Genomic DNA, 18,720 nt, shown 5'->3' with positions numbered 1-18,720 from the left:
AAGCCAAGTTACAGGGAACCAGGCAGAGGGCCTTCTCGGTGGTGGCTCCCGCCCTATGTACCTCCCACCAGATGTCAAAGAGAAGAACAACTACCAGACTTTTAGAAGACATCTGAAGGCAGCCCTCTTTAGGGAAGCTTTTAATGTTTAACAGACCACTGTATTTTAATACTTTGCTGGAAGCTGCCCAGAGTGGCTGGGGAAACCCAGCCAGATGGGCGGGGTATAAATAATAAATCATTATCATTATTATTATTTCTAGCCATAACTGGAAATGCCAGAGGTGGAGACTGGAAACTTCTGCATGCAAAGCAGATGTTCTACCCCTTCCCGTCCACACAGCTTTCTCCTCCTCCAGTTTTGAACACCAGCTGACTGCTTAAGGCAGAACTCTTCAGGCAGTGTGGGCTAGTGGTTGGAATTCATAAGCAACGCAGCCTCTGGGATCCCAGCCCCAGCTCTAAGGCGCATTGCCAAGTCACACCCCAGAGATGTTGCGTTGGAGCGCCAAAGATACAGGGCCCAAGCCAAATTACAAGAAAGGAGTTTCCGACCAAACTTTAGGAAGAACTTTCTGACAGCAAGAGCAGTTCAGCAGTGGAACAATTCTGTTATTCTCTGAATTAGGAACGCCCGCCTTCGCCACAAACACAGAGAGAAGATCCTGCTTAGTGTACAAAATTTATTCCCTATTTATAGAGTTCTTGGTCAGGCCAGCCTTTAAGAGAAGTGCCGGGGGAGAGAGATGGAATGACAGCGGTTCACAAGGAGTCTCGTGCGAGAGGTTTCTTTCCTGGGGCCAAGACACAGCCGAGAAACGTTGCTTGGGGAGTCGTGGGCGGACCCCGCATCTCTTTACTCCCGCGCACCATAACCGGTGATTTGGTCCTCATTTCCTTCTGCGGTGCCATGGCAGAGCTCGGAAGGTCCTGTCCCCACGGGAGGCCGCTAGTCCCTGGTTTCTGGGCAAAACGAACAGGCAAGAGGGCGCAGCAGCTACACCCATCACTCCTTTGGTCCTCTCCCATCGCCATCCTCAGGCTTGGCATCTTGGTGATGCGCAGGAAGCGGCGGCTGGGCCGCCCGGCTGGCAACTTTCAACCGGAGCCGCTCTAAGAGGCACTCGGCCGTCTGCGTCAGGCTGTGCTGTTGGGGGCAAGGAAGATGGGGGTGGGGGGAGAAGCAAGGGGACAGGTTTTATTCAGAAGGAATTTGCTCATCCCCAAGTTCATCAGGAGTCTCAAGAATGGTCCCTCGCAGCAAAGGCTCAGGACCGCAATACTTCAAGGACCGCCTCTTCCCATATGAACCTACCCAGACCCTGATATCAACAGTACGTTTCCAAGCACAATTCAAAGTGTTGGTGCTGACCTTTAAAGCCCTAAACGGCCTCAAAGGCCCAGGATACCTGAAGGAGCGTCTCCACCCCCATCGTTCTGCCCGGACACTGAGGTCCAGCGCCGAGGGCCTTCTGCCAGTTCCCTCATTGCGAGAAGTGAGGTTACAGGGAACCAGACAGAGGGCCTTCTCGGTGGTGGCACCCGCCCTATGCAACGCCCTCCCACCAGATGTCAAAGAGAACAACAACTACCAGGCTTTTAGAAGACATCTGAAGGCAGCCCTGTTTAGGGAAGCTTTTAATGTTTAATAGGTTATTGTATTTTAATATTCCGTTGGAAGCTGCCCAGAGTGGCTGGAGAAACCCAGCCAGATGGGTGGGGTATAAATAATAAATTATTATTATTATTATTATTATTATTATTATTATTATTATTATTATTATTATTATTCTGAGGCCCTCCTTCGTGTGCCTCCTCCTTGAGAGGTCCAGAGGGTGGCAACAGGAGAACGGGGCCTTCTCTGCAGTGGCTCCCCATCCGTGGAAGGCTCTCCCCAGGGAAGTTCGCCTGGCGCCTTCATTATACACCTTTCGGTGCCAGGCAAAAACGTTCCTTTTTAACCAGGCCCTTGGTTGATCCGATTTACATCCTACGCCCTTTTAAAATGTGGGGTTTGGGGGGGGGCTATTGGGTTGTTGTTTGTATTTTTATTAGGTACTTGTGGTTTTATATCTTGATTTTATTCTGTGAACAGCCCTGAGACCGCTGTGTATAGGGCGGTATATAAATTCAATTAACAACAACAACAACAATAATAATAATTCCGTAACATTTCAGGGGACACCAAAGGCAATAAATATGAATAGAGAAGGGAATCATCGTTGCACAAGGCAATATGCGGGAAGGAGATGAGCAAAGCCTTGAAAGGGCTCCCCGCAATTTGCCAACCACTCGGCAACAAAAAGGAGAAAGCTCCCAGAAGGAATCAGTGTGGTATAGTGCTTAGAGTGCTGGACTAGGAGCTGGGTTCGAATCTACACCCCAGCCATGAAGCTCACTCGGTGGTCTTGGAGTCAGTCACTGAGCCTCTGAGCCTAACTTTCCACACAGGGGTGTTGCAAGGGTAAAATGAGGAGCAGGAGGAGAACCGTGTATATCACTTTGAGCTCCTTGGAGGAGAAGTGGGATATAAATGTAAAAAATAAACAATGATGGGCTGTGACACTTTGAGTCAGACCCACGCAGCATTTTAGGACTGGGAATAAAAAAAATGGGTTTGTAATGTTAGGCTTTGCTGAATGGGGGGGATATGTCAGTACATGAAGCTGAATTTTAAAATGGAAGGTTGGGGGGTGTCCCCCACCCCCCAAAAAAATGTGTCAGTAGCAAAAGTTGGCAGCTCTAAGCAGATTTGACACCTATGGATCTGGGCTTCCTGCCAACTCATTGCATTTAAAGAATGCAAATCTGGCTGGAAGTTATTTGGGATAACTTCTCTTTAATTTATTAGGCACTTTCAGATGGTGTTTATTCTCTCTGCTTAGTGGGCAAGGAATAAGTCATTGCCAGGGCAGGATGAGTCCTCAGGGATATGGCAGGCCTCTTCACTGAACGCTGCCCTTTAAAATATTTGAAGCACCCAACCCTCTGGCTTCTGGGAATACAAAGGGGAATACTGTGCAGTCCTTACTCTGCCACAGGGGTAGCGAAAACCAGGCAGCAATATGTGAAAACAGCAAAGTGTTTTGGAGAAAAAGGAAATGAAGTGAAGTCGAAAACGTGAAATGGATGTGGTACGGCAGCCTCTCTCGAACTTGGGTCTCCAGCCATTGCTGGGACTACAACTCCCATCATTCCTGGGTACCAGGACCCACGGTCAGGGATGATGGCAGCTGCAGTTCAAGAACACCTGGGGACCCAAGATTGAGAAAGGCCGTGGCAACCATACTCCCTACCCCCAATACACTCACCTGGAGGATATGCAGCCCTTTGAGACACACCACCGCCAGTTCGCAGAGGCCGTCACAGGTGAGGTCGACATACTCCATGCAGAGGAGGGGGCTGGGGAAAGTGCGCTGCCAGAGCAGGTGGAACTCCCCGTCAGACGGGCTGGAGGGCTGGACTCCCGCTGTAGCGTCCGGGACCCGGTACTTGTAGCACAAAAGCTCCTAGAAGACCAAGGAACGCTAGTTATGTTGCCTGCAATCAACTGATGAGCATTGAAAGATACTGACAAACTGCGGCGTCCAGTTCTGGGTACCACAATTTAGGGAGGATGTTGATAAGCTGGAAGGTGTGCAGAGGAGGGGGACAAAGATGATCAAGGGCAGGGGTAGGCAACCTAAGGCCCGGGGGCCGGATGCGGCCCAATCGCCTTCTCAATCTGGCCCGCGGACGGTCCGGGAATCAGTGTGTTTTTACATGAGTAGAATGTGTCCTTTTATTTAAAATGCATCTCTGGGTTATTTGTGGGGCCTGCCTGGTGTTTTTACATGAGTAGAATGTGTAAAAGGTAAAGGGACCCCTGACCGTTAGATCCAGTCGTGGCCGACTCTGGGGTTGCGGCGCTCATCTCGCTTTACTGGCCGAGGGAGCCGGCGTACAGCTTCCGGGTCATGTGGCCAGCATGACTAAGCCGCTTCTGGCGAACCAGAGCAACGCACGGAAACACTGTTTACCTTCCCGTTGGAGTGGTACCTATTTATCTACTTGCACTTTGACGTGCTTTTGAACTGAACTGCTAGGTTGGCAGGAGCAGGGACCGAGCAACGGGAGCTCACCCCGTCACAGGGATTCGAACCGCCGACCTTCTGATCGGCAAGTCCTAGGCTCTGTGGTTTAACCCACAGCGCTACCCGCGTCCCAGTAGAATGTGTGCTTTTATTTAAAATGCATCTCTGGGTTATTTGTGGGGCATAGGAATTGGTTCACTTTTTTTCCAAAAGATAGTCCAGCCCATCACATTGTCTGAGGGATGGTGGACCAGCCCACGGCTGAAAAAGGTTGCTGACCCCTTATCAAGGGTCTGGAAACCAAGCCTGATGAGGAACGGTTGAAGGAGCTGGGTATGTCTAGCCTGGAAACTGAGAGGAGACTGAGAGGAGATAAGAGAGCCATCTTCAAATATCTGAAGGGCTGTCACATGGAAGAGGGAGCAAGCGTGATTTCTCCAGCTCTGGAGGGTAGGACTCGAATCAATGGCTTCAAGTTACAAGAAAGCAGATTCAAAGTAAACACTTGGAATAATTTTCTGGTGGTAACTGCTGTTTGACAGTGAAACAGACTCCTTCAGTAGGTGGTGGAGTCTCCTTCGCTAGAGGCTTTTTAACCAAGGTTGGAAAACTTTACATTTCTTGATTCTATGATCTGCCTGTTTGTACAGGGTTTTTAAGGCTGTTGGAGTCTGGCCTGCAGGTGGCCGTCTGAGCTATCATTTGCAATTTTCATATTTTTTGTTTCCATGGGTTGCTTTGCGGTAGCAGCCCCTGGCGAGGAACGGTGGGGCACAGTTTAGGTTTAAAACACACATAAATAAATATAAACAAAAACCTATGGAGGACGCCATATTGGAGAAGGCTGCCCAGTAAGAGCACCCTACGACCCTAAACCCATCCAAGCCAACATGGTGGGTGAAGGCAAATCTCTCACTGCTGACCTGCCCATAGGTGCCAAGGAGGATCTCTGGTTCACGGTCAAAATTGACGTCGGTCACGAGGGCACACAGGACGCTGTCGTACTGGTCACTCAAGGGAAGGACCAGCTGGTCGTCCAGCCCTCTCTGCAGCACATTCCTGGAAGGGGGGAAGGAATAAACAACAACACTGAGTGTTATTCAACCACATTTTACTTAGAGCAGACACGCTGAAATTCATGACCACAGCTAAGGCAGGTCCATTAACTTCAATAGGCCTATGCTGAGTAAAACATAGATGGATACTACCCACTGCCATATATGAATAACAAGGCAGCAGCTGGCAATGACCCAGTCAAGAGAAATAATAGTAATAGCACAATTCAAAGTGTTGGTGCTGGCCTAAACAGCCTTGGTCCTGTATACCTGAAGGAGTGTCTCCACCCCCATCATTCTGCCCGGACACTGAGGTCCAGCTCCAAGGGCCTTCTGGTGGTTCCCTCAATGCGGGATGTGAGGTTACAGGGAACCAGACACAGGGCCTTCTCGGTAGTGGCGCCCGCCCTGTGGAACGCCCTCCCATCAGATGTCAAGGAAATAAGCAGCTATCCTATTTTTAAAAAACATCTGAAGGCAGCTCTGTTTAGGGAAGTTTTAAATATTTGATGCTGTATTGTTTTTAACACTCCACTCACCTGTAGACAACGGACAGTTCAAGAGTGCTGGTGACTAGGACACTGTAGCTCTGAGCCTGGGGGCAGGCATTACCTGCAGGAGAAGATACCAAGGTTTAAGACACACAGACAGAAGAAACCCACACCAGAGAAAGAGCTGGAGCTACCTGCACAGTTCCCAAATGCTGCTGAGCAGGGGTCAGCAACCTTTTTCAGCCGTGGCCCAGTCCACCGTCCCTCAGACCTTGTGGGGGGCCGGACGATATTTTTGGGGGGAGAATGAACTGTGCCCCACAAATAACCCAGAGATGCATTTTAAATCAAAGCACACATTCTACTCATTTAAAAACACCCTGATTCCCAGACCATCCGCGGGCCGGATTGAGAAGGCAATTGGGCCGGATCCAGCCCACGGGCCTTAGTTTGCCTACCCCTGCTGTTGAGCCTTGAGCGAAACAGCCTCTCATCCTACACATCAGCCATGTCAAGGGCTGGCTACATGCAGAAGGATGCTGGGAGTTACCAGCTGGAGAACCCCCCGGGGAAGAAGACTCAGAGCCTGGGGAGCGCTGGTGGGACGGCAATGAGTGGTCCAAGGGAAAAGATTGGGAGGAGGTGGTGGTATCGGAAGCTGAAGAGGCAACAGGGTTTAGTGAGCAGGAAGAGGCTGTGGCAGACAACAGTTCAGAGGCAGGAGAGGAGGAGGGCCAGGAGACAGAGATGAGGCAGGCTGCTGAAGAAACCAGGGGGTCTCCCACTCCCGCTGCAACCAGATCCCGCGGGGCTCCCAGAACCAGAAGAGGTATGAAGAGGGCGGAAGAGAGGCAGTCATGCCGACAGAGTTTCAGGTTGCCTGGGAAGAACCCGAGCAAGGAGGAAGCTTAGGCAACTGTGGGAAGACAGGGACTGTCAGCGGCTGCCTCAGGTCTCAGCTCACAGAAGACCAACGCCCAGCTCTTCTTATATACAAGGATGTTTATTGCAGTTCATTATTGGTTCCACAACCGAGGCGCGCAGCCCCTAGTCTCTAACGTCAGACATTTGAAGTCCCCTCTGAATCGGTCCCGCCTCTACACCAACTTAAGAGGCTTGTGCTAGACCACCTCTTCCTGTCTTTCCTTTTCCGCAGGGTCTTTCTGCCCCCCTGGGTTCCTTCCCTCCTGCTCTCTCCTGAAGCGGATCCCTCAGATGCCTGTTCCCCCCTCCTTCGTGCTTTGGGGCTGGGCTCCTCCTCCGGGCTTTCTCCATTTCCGCGCGCCTCCACATTTGAACTTGGCGCGCGCTCGCTACCCCTGACCTTCTTTTTGACACTTACACTACTCCCTGTACTACTCTCCGCCTCTTCCGGCAGGACGTTCTCCCCCGATCTCCTTCCCCTGTCTCTTTCCTGCTCCGCTCCGTGTGTCACACTGGGAACCCCCCTCTCTTCCTTTCGTTCCTGCTGGGAAGCCGGCCCCGATCTCCCACTCCCGCTCGGGGTTTCCCTGCTGCTTCCCTGCTCCTGGCAGGTCCCCCCTGTGACCCCCCTTGTCCTGACTAGGGGCGCCCCCTCCTGAGAATCCTCCGATTCACTTGAGAGACTCATGGAAGATCTCAAGTCATTGTCATCCTCTTCCTCACTGTCCTGGGATTCTTCCTCGTCGCTCTCCGTCTCCTCCCTCACCTGTGCCTCTGTCTCTGAACCCCTGACAGGGACCTTCAGTCCTCGCAACTGCCTCGTTGGGACAAGATCTAACAGGAAGAGTTGCTGTGCTCCCTAGGCCTGGTTTCCCGAGCTGTTTGTTTCTTTGAATAAAGAGTTAACTTCACCAATGCTGTGTGAGTTATTACTGTCCTGCTCCTGGCACCCGCCCCTGACAGCCACCCACAAGCTGGTGCCTTCCAGATGCTGGCGGACTTCAACTCCCATCACCCCGATCAAGCAGAGGAAATGATCACGGATGGTGGGAGTTGGCACTCCACCATTTGCGCGGAGGGCACCAGCTTGGGAAAGGCTGCCTTATCTCCACCTGAGGTTGCAGGGAGGCCCAGGGCCCCCTCTTGTTTCTTACCATTTGAAGCCACGGTTCCTGAGGGGTCGCCTGGAGGGCAGGAAGCTGGCAGAGCGAACACCAGGACTTTGGAGATGGGACCGTCTTGCTGGATGTTCCAGCTCTGCAGCACCACTTGGGCAGAGGGGAAGAAGAAGAGGAGTTTGGATTTGATATCCCGCTTTATCACTACCCGAAGGAGTCTCAAAGCGGCTAACATTCTCCTTTCCCTTCCTCCCCCACAACAAACACTCTGTGAGGTGAGTGAGGCTGAGAGACTTCAGAGAAGTGTGACTGGCCCAAGGTCACCCAGCAGCTGCATGTGGAGGAGCGGGGAAGCGAACCCGGTTCCCCAGATTACGAGTCCACCGCTCTTAACCACTACACCACACTGGTGTAGGGGTAGGGGACAGTCAGCCAACACAACAATGGCTGAGCCTTCAAGAAAGGTGCTGCTAGGAATATTTATATGCCACTTAGCCCCCCCCCCCAAGATGGTGACTAAGCAGTTTACAAGTATAAAATCAATTATAATATATATACATTTTATTTTTAAAGTTCCATAGAAACAGCTATAATTAAAATTTACAATAAAACAAACCAGTGACAAAGCACAGCACTTAAAGACAATTAAATAGGCAGTGAAGGTCCTGTGTGAGTGTCTGGAGGCGGTTGGAGGATGGATGGCAGCTAAGAGATTGAGGTTGAATCCTGACAAGACAGAAGTACTGTTTTGGGGGGACAGGAGGCGGGCTGGTGTGGAGGATTCCCTGGTCCTGAATGGGGCAACTGTGCCCCTGAAGGACCAGGTGCGCAGCCTGGGAGTCATTCTGGACTCACAGCTGTCCATGGAGACGCAGGTCAATTCTGTATCCAGGGCAGCTGTTTACCAGCTCCACCTGGTACGCAGGATGAGACCCTACCTGCCCACAGACTGTCTGGCTAGAGTGGTGCATGCTCTAGTTATTTCTTGCTTGGACTACTGCAATGCGCTTAATGTGGGGCTACCTTTGAAGGTGACCCGGAAACTACAACTAATCCAGAATGCGGCAGCCAGACTGGTGACTGGGAGCAGCCACCGAGACCATATAACACCGGTCTTGAAAAACCTACACTGGCTCCCAGTACGTTTCCGAACACAATTCAAAGTGTTGGTGCTGACCTTTAAAGCCCTAAACGGCCTCAAAGGCCCAGTATACCTGAAGGAGCGTCTCCACCCACATCGTTCTGCCCAGACACTGAAGTCCAACTCCGAGGGCCTTCTGGAGATTCCCTCACTGTGAGAAGCCAAGTTACAGGGAACCAGGTAGAGGGCCTTCTCGGTAGTGGCACCTGCCCTGTGGAATGCCCTCCCACCAGATGTCAAAGAGAAAAATAACGACCAAGCTTTTAGAAGACATCTGAAGGCAGCCCTGTTTAGGGAAGCTTTTAATGTTTAATAGGTTATTGTATTTTAGTGTTCTGTTGGAAGCCGCCCAGAGTGGCTGGGAAAACCCAGCCAGATAGGCGGGGTATAAATAATAAATTATTATTATAAATAGATCAGGAAAGTTCACATTCAAGGGGATGCCTGCTTAAACAGACCTGGTGGAATGCCAATAGTGATAGGGGCTTCTCATACAGGGCCTTTTAATTTCACCCTTTGCCAGCCTGGAGCCTAGAGGAGGGAGAAAGGTTGTTTTCTGCTGCTCCAGAGAAGCGGACACGGAGCAATGGATCCAAACTACAAGAAAGAAGATTCCACCTAAACATTAAGAAGAACTTCCTGACAGTAAGAGCTGTTCGACAGTGGAATCTGATGCCAAGGAGTGTGGTGGAGTCTCCTTCTTTGGAGTTCTTTAAGCAGAGGCTTGACAACCATATGTCAGGAATGCTCTGATGGTGTTTCCTGCTTGGCAGGGGGTTGGACTCAATGGCCCTTGTGGTCTCTTCCAACTCTATGATTCTATGATTCCTGCAGGCTGGCTGTCAAAGGCTGATCTACCAAGTGCTGAAGCCTGGGACATTTGCACAGCCAGAGCCCTCCCTCCAAAAAGATTCCACAATGAGCAGAGAAGCTTGTCAACCTCCTTTTAAAACATCACAAATAAAGGTAGCTTACCTCGGCTGGCTGGTTCAACGTGGGCGACTCGGATGTAGCCGCTCTGGCAACCAAAGGCCGTGATCCGCTGCCCTGAGTTTGGAATGTTGTACACATCTAACCAGAGGACGCTGCAAGGAAGAGAGGAGGGCAAAGTGGTTTCCTGGGCAAAACAGAAGTCGGACAGAATGAAGGATGAATGGGGGATGCAGAGTCCGCCCCTTGAGGCGAGGAGTGCAACTGATCTCTACTGACGAGTAGCCCCACTGAAACTTACGTACTTAAGTTGGTCATGCCCATGCATTTCTAAGTGTCTTCTCCAAGTATGACCAAGGTTGGATGCAAGCCTCAGTACCTAAAACCTAGTGCACAGTTTTGCTTTTCCCCTCATCCCTCCCCACCCCTTCTCCTTTTGTGCTGTTTTCTAGGTTACAACAACAACAACAACAATAATAACAATAATAAATAAATTTTTATTTATAGCCCGCCATTCCCTGTTCAGAAAACCGGGCTCAGGGTGGCTAATAACAAATTTAAAACACTTAATTGGTGCAAGAAAAAAGAGCATAAAATACAATATAAAACGTGAATAATAAATTCAGAATTCAAAAATCAATTTAGGGGGAAATCCATCCAATAAACATTAGATGATCACCAGGGCTAGCTGGCTAAATTAGTCCTATTTGGGCCAGTGAGGAGACCAGGGGAGAATTAGCTGTGGGATCCCAGAGCGGGTGATCTTCATAAAAAGAGGAGGGGGAGGGAAGGAAGGGGAATAAAAGATCAGGCTATGTTCAAATTGAAGGCCAGGTGGAATAGCTCTGTCTTACAGACCCGGAGGAAGGAGGTTAAATCCTGCAGGGCCCTGGTCTCCTGTGGCAGAGCATTCCACCAAGTCGGGGCCAGTACTGAAAAGGCTCTGGCCCTAGTTGAGACCAATCCTGCAGGGCCCCAGTCTCGTGGGACAGAGAATTCCACCAGGTCGGAGCCATCACTGAGAAGGCCCTGGCCCTGGTGGAGGATAGTCTGACTTCCTTAGGGCCCGGGACCTCTAAACTATGATTATTCATGGAGCTTAAGGTCCTCTGTGGGGCAGACCAGGAGAGGCGGTCCCGTAAATACGAGGAGAGGCTGGGCCTTAGTCTCAGAGCTTCTGTAAGCCTCCTTCCTGCGCACACACACATACAGTAGTACCAAAACGTGCTCTCCCCATACCAGCTCTCTCTCTCCCTCTCTTGTTTTTAATAGCAAACCCGTCTTCCTACTTGCTTGGCAGCTCCTTGAGTTCAGGAAAGAGGTTCTCCACCGGCTGCTCCTCAAACTGGTGCAGCTCTTCATTCTACAGAGGAAAGGAGCGATGCAGTCATATCAGGGCGCCTCCAACGCAATGGCTAAATCAAATCTCGCCTTCATCTGGGGACCTCACCTCTTTGTATAAGTGGATTGCAGGGTCATTGCCACTCAAAAGGAAGACCGTCTCCGGCTGGTCAGCAACCTGGACTCTGCGATGAGAGAAGAAGCGTTTTCTTTTTAAAGAGTTCTGTATGAATGTGCCCGAAATATTTTTAAGTTTTTCATTTATTTAGAGTGTGTGTATCCAGCTCTTCAGCCAAAAGGGCTCCCAGAGTGGCTTGCGCACAAACAGTTAGGATGGGGCAGTCTCTGGCCACAGGTTGGGGGGGGGGGGTTGGAATGACACACAAGGAAAAAGGGACAAGCAAGGAAGAGGGATTTTGTTTTAGAGAGAGATGAGAAAGGGCGAGTGGCATACGTACTCTGCATGGTACAGCTGGAATGGGGTAAACTGCAGTTCCAAGTTCAAACAGCTCTCTGGATAGAAAGAAAAATTCTCCCTGAAAACAAGAAAGTATATGCCCAGTTTCCATAGCTGGGAAGTTAGAGCGGGGGAGAGAGACAATATACATCCAGTATGTTTCAGTAAGGCTCCCAGTACATTTCCGAGCACAATTCAAAGTGTTGGTGCTGACCTTGAAAGCCCTAAACAGCCTCAAAGGTCCAGTATATCTGAAGGAGCGTCTCCACCCCCATCGTTCAGCCTGGACACTGAGGTCTAGCTCCGAGGGCCTTCTGGCAGTTCCCTCCCTGCGAGAAGCAAAGTTACAGGGAACCAGGCAGAGGGCCTTCTCGGTAGTGGCGCCCTCCCTGTGGAACACCCTCCCACCAGATGTCAAAGAGAACAACAACTACCATACTTTTAGAAGACATCTGAAGGCAGCCCTGTTTAGGGAAGCTTTTAATGTTTGATGTATTACAGTATTTTAATATTTTTGTTGGCAGCCGCCCAGAGTGGCTGGGGAAGCCCAGCCAGATGGACAAGGTATAAATTATTATTATTATTATTATTATTATTATTATTATTATTATTATTATTATATCAACCTTCTCTGGATCATGAACATGCCCCAGGGGAAGTGCAGTCGTACCTTGGAAACTGAACGCCTTGGCTCCCGAACAATCAAAATCCGGAAGTTCCGCTTTTCAAACGGTTTTCGGAAGCCAAACGTCTGCCGCAGCTTCCAATCAGAAGCGGTGCTTTGGTTTTCGAACACATTCTGTTTGAAAACCAAGGTACCACTGTATCATCACCAAAATCAAAAGGAAGTTGTAGCTCTCAAGGGTCTGATATTACCCAATTTGGAATTCTGAGCGATTGCATTTTTAAGAGCTTAAGGTGCTAGTCCACTGGGGGGGTGGCTTCAGAAGTCTTCTCTGTTGAAAATGCGAACACGCCATGTATGCTGGGCTTCATACCTTGGCATAACTAACTAGAATACCTAATGATTTTTAACTTCCAGCTCCCCACCCCCTGAATATGGTAGCTTTGCTAGAAAATCCATGTTTCGCGCCAAATTCTGCACTTTGACTCCTACATCTGTGAAGGTTTTCTAAGTAGTTTTGATGTTATTTTGCTTTCAGCACATGGGTTTTCAAAGATTAACAGGGAGATAACAGAAGAGATTGGAGGGAACTTGGGGCACCGATTTCAGGGTTAGGTGGCAAAAACTGATATTGAAGGCTCACGTGCGATAGAATCTAAGTTGTATTCAGATCCTGGTTCATAGTCGCAGTAAATGTTAAGGAAGGGGCTGGCTTTGTCGCCAGAATCCTGTGGAGATGGGAAGAGAAACAGGCAAAGTTGCAAGTTCATTTCAGCATCAAGAAAACTTTACAGTACACATAATCACTTAAAGATGAGTTCTACTGGATCAAACCAAAGTTCTATCTAGTCTTCCTTTTTCAGGCCAAGGAAGACTGTCATGGGGCTTAATCCAGTAATAAGCTATGTTATGTTCTCATTTCCCTACATACTGCTTTTTACCCCAGATGCCCCGAAAGCAGTAAGCAGATACAAAAAATATATAAAATGAAAGTACAATACAGCTATTCCAAACAATATGAATTAGCAAAATCACTAAATACCCGCCAATCACACCAGTACTGCTATAAAGTGGTTGTCGTGAGGACAAGAATTGTAAACCATTGTGTTAATTTAAGTTACAGCCTGACTCAAGGCATGTTTTCTTGGACGCAGGACCAGCCAAAATGGAACGGCACATCCTCCGAGACCCCAATACCTAAAGGACTACCTTTTCTTGTGAGGACCTAATCTGTATACCTGAAGGAGTGCCTCCACCCCCATAGCTCAGCCCGGACACTAAGGTCCAGCTCTGAGGGTCTTCTGGCACTCCTCTCATTGAGAAAAGTGAAGCTACAGGGAACCAGGGAGAGAGCCTTCTCGGTAGTGGCACCCCCCATGTGAAACACCCTCCTATCAAATATCAAAGAGATAAGCAATCCTATGACTTTCAATAGACATCTGAAGGCAGCCCTGTTTTAGGAAGCTTTTAATGTTTGATGCTTCGTTGTTTTCCTTTAGATTTTGTTGGAAGCAGCCCAGAGTGCCTGGGACAACCCATTCAGTTGAGTGGCGTACTAGAAATTTTATTATTATTATTATTATTATTATTATTATTCCCTGATGTCAACATCTGAGGTCTCTTTCCTGCATGCCATACAGTATTAGGTCTCCACCTTTCAAAAGCACTGCTTGTGAAGAACACGCCAAGCGGCGCATCATTTTACAAAGGGATGAAAGCCACACCTACCTTAATAAAGGTGATCCCCACCACCAAACCCCTTTTGGGAGGTGACTTGTTGAAAGTGTCAATGGAGGCGATCTCGGCATCAACTGAGAAGCAAAGAGACACACAAGGAGACCGTGGGCTAAGGGAGATCAGCTGCCAGCAGTTAGCATCCAACAAAGATCATACAAGAAGAGAGGGGAATGAATGAAATGCTGAACTGAGAGATTTCCTCTCGTAGGTGGGTAGGTGGGGGTTTTTTTGGGGGGGCAGCAGAGGAAGAGCAGGGCTACCTTTGAAGGTGACCCGGAAACTGCAATTAATCCAGAATGTGGCAGCTAGACTGGTGACTGGGACTGGCCGCCGGGACCATATAACACTGGTCCTGAGAGATCTGGATTGGCTCCCAGCCCATTTCCGAGCACAATTCAAAGTGTTGGTGCTGACCTTGAAAGGCTTAAACGGCCTCAAAGACCCAGTATAGCTGAAGGAGCATCTCCACCCCCATCGTTCTGCCCGGACACTGAGGTCCAGCACCAAGGGCCTTCTGGCGGTTCCCTCATTGCGAGATGTGAGGTTACAGGGAACCAGGCAGAGGGCCTTCTTGGTGGTGGCGCCCGCCCTGTGGAACACCCTCCCTTCAGGTGTGAAGGAAATAAGCAGCTATCCTATTTTTAACATCTGAAGGCAGCCCTGTTTAGGGAAGTTTTTAATATTTAATGCTGTATTGTTTTTAACACTCAATTGGGAGCCGCCCAGAGCGGCTGGGGAAAGTCAGCCAGATGGGCGGGGTATAAATAATAAATTATTGTTATTGTTATTGTTATTGTTATTACTATTATTATTATTGTAAGGGATGCGGGTGGCGCTGTGGGTTAAACCACAGAGCCTAGGACTTGCCGATCAGAAGGTCGGCGGTTCGATCCCCGCGACGGGGTGAGCAGTTCGAAAGCACGTCAAAGTGCAAGTAGATAAATAGGTACCGCTCCAGCGGGAAGGTAAACGGCGTTTCCGTGCGCTGCTCTGGTTCGCCAGAAGCGGCTCAGTCCTGCTGGCCGCATGACCTGGAAACTGTACGCCGGCTCCCTCAGCCAATAAAGAGAGATGAGCACCGCAACCCCAGAGTCTGCCATGACTGGACCTAATGGTCAGGGGTCCCTTTACCTTTATTATTATTATTATTACCTGGGTCACCCGGTCCCTCATTCCAACCCACAGAGTGCCCCCCTGCGCCCACCTGCCTCCTTACCTGGGATATAGGTGAACTGCAGCTCCCTGGCCACGGGGCGCAGCTTCTGCCTCAGGTCTTGGTAGCGGAAATAAATCACTTTCCCCTTCAGGGTGGCAGCCAGGAGCCCCCCCGGCCCGTCCCCGCACCCCCCGAGGGGCACAGGGACCCCCAGGCTCGACCCAGGCCCACTTTCGGGGCGCCACGGAGCCTTGGAGACCCCCAAGGACTGCCCTGGCCCCTCGGAGACCCCCACCTCCTCCTGCCCCAGCCCCGCCCCCCTGGGGAAATCCTCCTGCCCCGGGCCCCGCCCGCCCCCGCGGGCCGCCCCGGGCAGCGCGGCCAGCCCGTAGATGTTGCTCTGGGAGGAGAAGCGGGTGAAGCTGTCCTCCGAAAACGGGCATTCCCGGGAGGGATCCATTCCGGCTCAGGCACCGCTACGGGCAGCCCCGTCCTCCCTTCCCCACCATTATTGGAGAGCCAGCATCGGGCCGCAGGTAAAAAGGGGTAGGGGGCCTTCCGAAGGTGGCGTCGCGGACGTGTGACGCACGCCCGATTCCAAGATGGCCCCTTTAGGCTCCTTCCCGTTCCCGGCGCCATCATCAGCATCATCACCATCATTTATTAATTATTATTATTATTATCATCATCATCATTAATTTTATTATTATTATTATTATTATTATTATTATTATTATTATTATTATTATTATTATTATTATCATCATCATCATCATCATCATCACCATCACAGGGCGGTTTGCAGCATAAAGGCAAAACTCAATACTGTAATATCCCCATCGCCAACACATATGGTCGTCGCAGTCTGCAACTTGCGGGGACGACGTTCAAGGGTGGCATTTTAAAATAATAATAATATACAACACTTAAAAATTAAATCAAAAGCAAGGAAAAGAAGTGACTCCACCAAGCATAGCTTTAACAGATTATAAAGAATTTTAGGATCTTGTCTAGAGTCACCACGCCCCAAGTGAGAGAAAACAAAAATATGTGATAACCAATAAATAGATTTAAAATAAAATGGGTTGCAGAGGGTTAGATTAGATGACCCTTTGGGAATTTACACAGCCGGACATCTTCATGGGGTTATTGCTAGGGCTGTAATCTGCAAATGTTTAATTGGCACAATTGCTTCATGCCTGTATTGAAGATTAAATGATTATTATTTATTGAAGTTACATACCGCCCTTATACCTGGAGGTCTCAGGGCAGTTCACACAACAAAAGGTGCCCACTAATAGTCTAATAGTGGGGCCAAAGGGGGAATGTCCAGGCCCAGAGGGCATCAGAAAACAACAGAGATTGGAAATGACATCTCTCTTAATGATTTGCTCCAAATGCTTATCTATGGTAGTTTTTGAACAGGTGATAAACACATAGCAGGAAAGTAACGCACTTCCATGCGCACCAGGCCTTAACCCAAGCTCTAGCGTTCCTCTTCTTAGCACTGCATGAAAAGGAGACCCTTTCTGTGAGTTTCTACAATTAACAAATGCAAACCTATCACCAATTGCATATTGATCCATACACTTAACACAATCTCTTTTTTGTTTTTCTTCTCATTGTCCATTAGAGGGCAGTTTTCTTCTTCTGAAGCCCCATCTCCACTATACATTGAAAGCAGTATTGTGCTACTGTCACCACTTACTGGAAACTCATTGGTGAAGGGTGCTGAGAGTTGGCATGAGACCCCTATTGCCTCCCCTGAGCTACAATTCCGAGTAGAGAGATTATTAAAACCACTGTTCGAATTGTAGGCGCCTGAGGGGAATAGGAGGCTCAGAGCTACTCTAGGCACAAACAACAGTGCCTAGGATCCTTTTGGAGGAAAGCCACAACTGTTTAAAGTGGTATGATACTGCTTTAAGTGTATAGAGACAGGGCACAATATTTTTGTAGCTTTTCTTCCAAAATATAAAATCCACAGACAATGCCAGTCAGCTGAAATGCATGTCCTTTAAACCTACAGTATTGCCAGGTCTGGGGCTCGTCTTTCTTTCTTTCTTTCTTTCTTTCTTTCTTTCTTTCTTTCTTTCTTTCTTTCTTTCTTTCCTCTCCCCCGACCCCCACCCCCGTGATTTTATGTTGTGATCATAGAATCAGAGTTGGAATAGACCACAAGGGCCATCGAGTCCAACCCCCTGCCAAGCAGGAAACACCATCTGAGCACTCCTGACATATTGTTGTCAAGCCTCTGCTTAAAGACCTCCAAAGTAGGAGACTCCACCACACTCCTTGGCAGCAAATTCCACTGTCAAACAGCTCTTACTGTCAGGAAGTTCTTCCTAATGTTTAGGTGGAATCTTCTTTCTTGTAGTTTGGATCCATTGCTCCGTGTCCGCTTCTCTGGAGCAGCAGAAAACAACCTTTCTCCCTCCTCTATATGACATCCTTTTATATATTTGAACATGGCTATCATATCACCCCTTAACCTCCTCTTCTCCAGGCTAAACATGCCCAGCTCCCTTAGCCGTTCCTCATAAGGCATCGTTTCCAGGCCTTTGACCATTTTGGTTGCCCTCCTCTGGACACGTTCCAGTTTGTTGTGTTACAAGTGCTCCTTGTTGCAATATTCCCCATTCCCAGAAATATCCCCAATATTTAAAGAGATCGTCCATTCCTTCTAATAATTAGTCAGGTTTATTAAAGACTTAACACTTGGAAGAACTGCATTCTTTCGTCAGGCTACTGAAAACAGCACCTTGGATCTTTACAATGCATTATTTTTGCATTGTATTTCCCTCAAAAAGCCAGTTAAGCAAGTCATACTATGTATAGTTTAAGCTCATTGCCAGAGCCCTAGAAAATATGGGGCTTTGTAAAATTTTACACACACACACACACAGGCTTCCAGTCACGTTACCCAGCTGGTATTGTACTCAAGTGGGATGGCAGCATAACAGCAGTAACATGAAAATATAACTCTAGCCCAAGTGATCATGGAACGTTGCATCACTTAGGAGAGAATGAGATGATTTGCTGCAATCCGCTGCACAAGTTATGGACCCTTCACCATCTCCAGTGGAAGGCAGATCAAATCAACTCCCTAAGCGAGGGTTTGGGTACCTGTGCTTGCATTCCAGGTCTTACTAGTTCCAACTCCCTTGAGTTCCAGCCAGCATGGTCAGTGATCAGGGATGTTGGTGAGGGTTGGCAGCCAAATCACAAATGCATGTTTTGCTAAACAAGCACAGGGCTGGCACACAAGAGTTCTTAAACTTTCTAGTAACTTTGAAGTATTTTTTCCTGCATACTACTTTGTTGTATTTGCTGTCAGCACTGAAATGTAAGTAAACCTTTTGGTTTGTTTCTCTTACTAAAAAAAAAGTGTGGTTCCTTCTCTGCAAAGGGGGTGAAGAGGGGGAGGTCAGCAGAGCATAAATAAAAAGGAATTAAAAAGCACAACTGCCTAATTCCTAAGCTTTAGTAAACTGCAAAAACATTTAAATGTTTTACTTTCCTAAAAGACCTTAGTTATATAGGATAGGTGGTTAAAATTTAATCTTCAGATTTAACCCTCAGTCCCATCTCCCACATAGTCCAGTATCATCTGGAGGGCCAGAGGTTCCCAAACGCTGCCATAAGCAAATGTGCTTCATGTGAGGTTTTCTAC

At 48.8% G+C, this 18,720-nt stretch overlaps 1 protein-coding gene across 1 annotated transcript; it reads right to left on the bottom strand.

Annotated features, from left to right (window-relative positions):
* Nucleotides 1-662: 662 nt before the first annotated feature.
* On the bottom strand, nucleotides 663-15,589 carry KPTN (kaptin, actin binding protein). Its single transcript, XM_082231175.1, has 12 exons — nucleotides 15,108-15,589; nucleotides 13,883-13,965; nucleotides 12,798-12,882; nucleotides 11,531-11,585; nucleotides 11,182-11,257; nucleotides 11,021-11,094; nucleotides 9,777-9,886; nucleotides 7,697-7,810; nucleotides 5,667-5,739; nucleotides 4,996-5,131; nucleotides 3,311-3,508; nucleotides 663-1,146 (listed from the first exon to the last, which is right to left on the bottom strand). The coding sequence occupies exons 1-12, from the start codon at nucleotides 15,505-15,507 to the stop codon at nucleotides 1,006-1,008; spliced, it is 1,545 nt and encodes a 514-aa protein (XP_082087301.1). The 5' UTR covers nucleotides 15,508-15,589; the 3' UTR covers nucleotides 663-1,005.
* Between the last annotated feature and the right edge of the window lie 3,131 nt (nucleotides 15,590-18,720).

This window comes from Podarcis vaucheri (genome assembly GCF_965113315.1).
Source record: "Podarcis vaucheri genome assembly, chromosome: 7".
In the NCBI taxonomy this organism is placed as follows: domain Eukaryota; kingdom Metazoa; phylum Chordata; class Lepidosauria; order Squamata; family Lacertidae; genus Podarcis; species Podarcis vaucheri.
The sequence above is the reverse complement of the archived record's forward strand: the minus strand, read 5'-3'. Positions and strand labels throughout refer to the sequence as shown.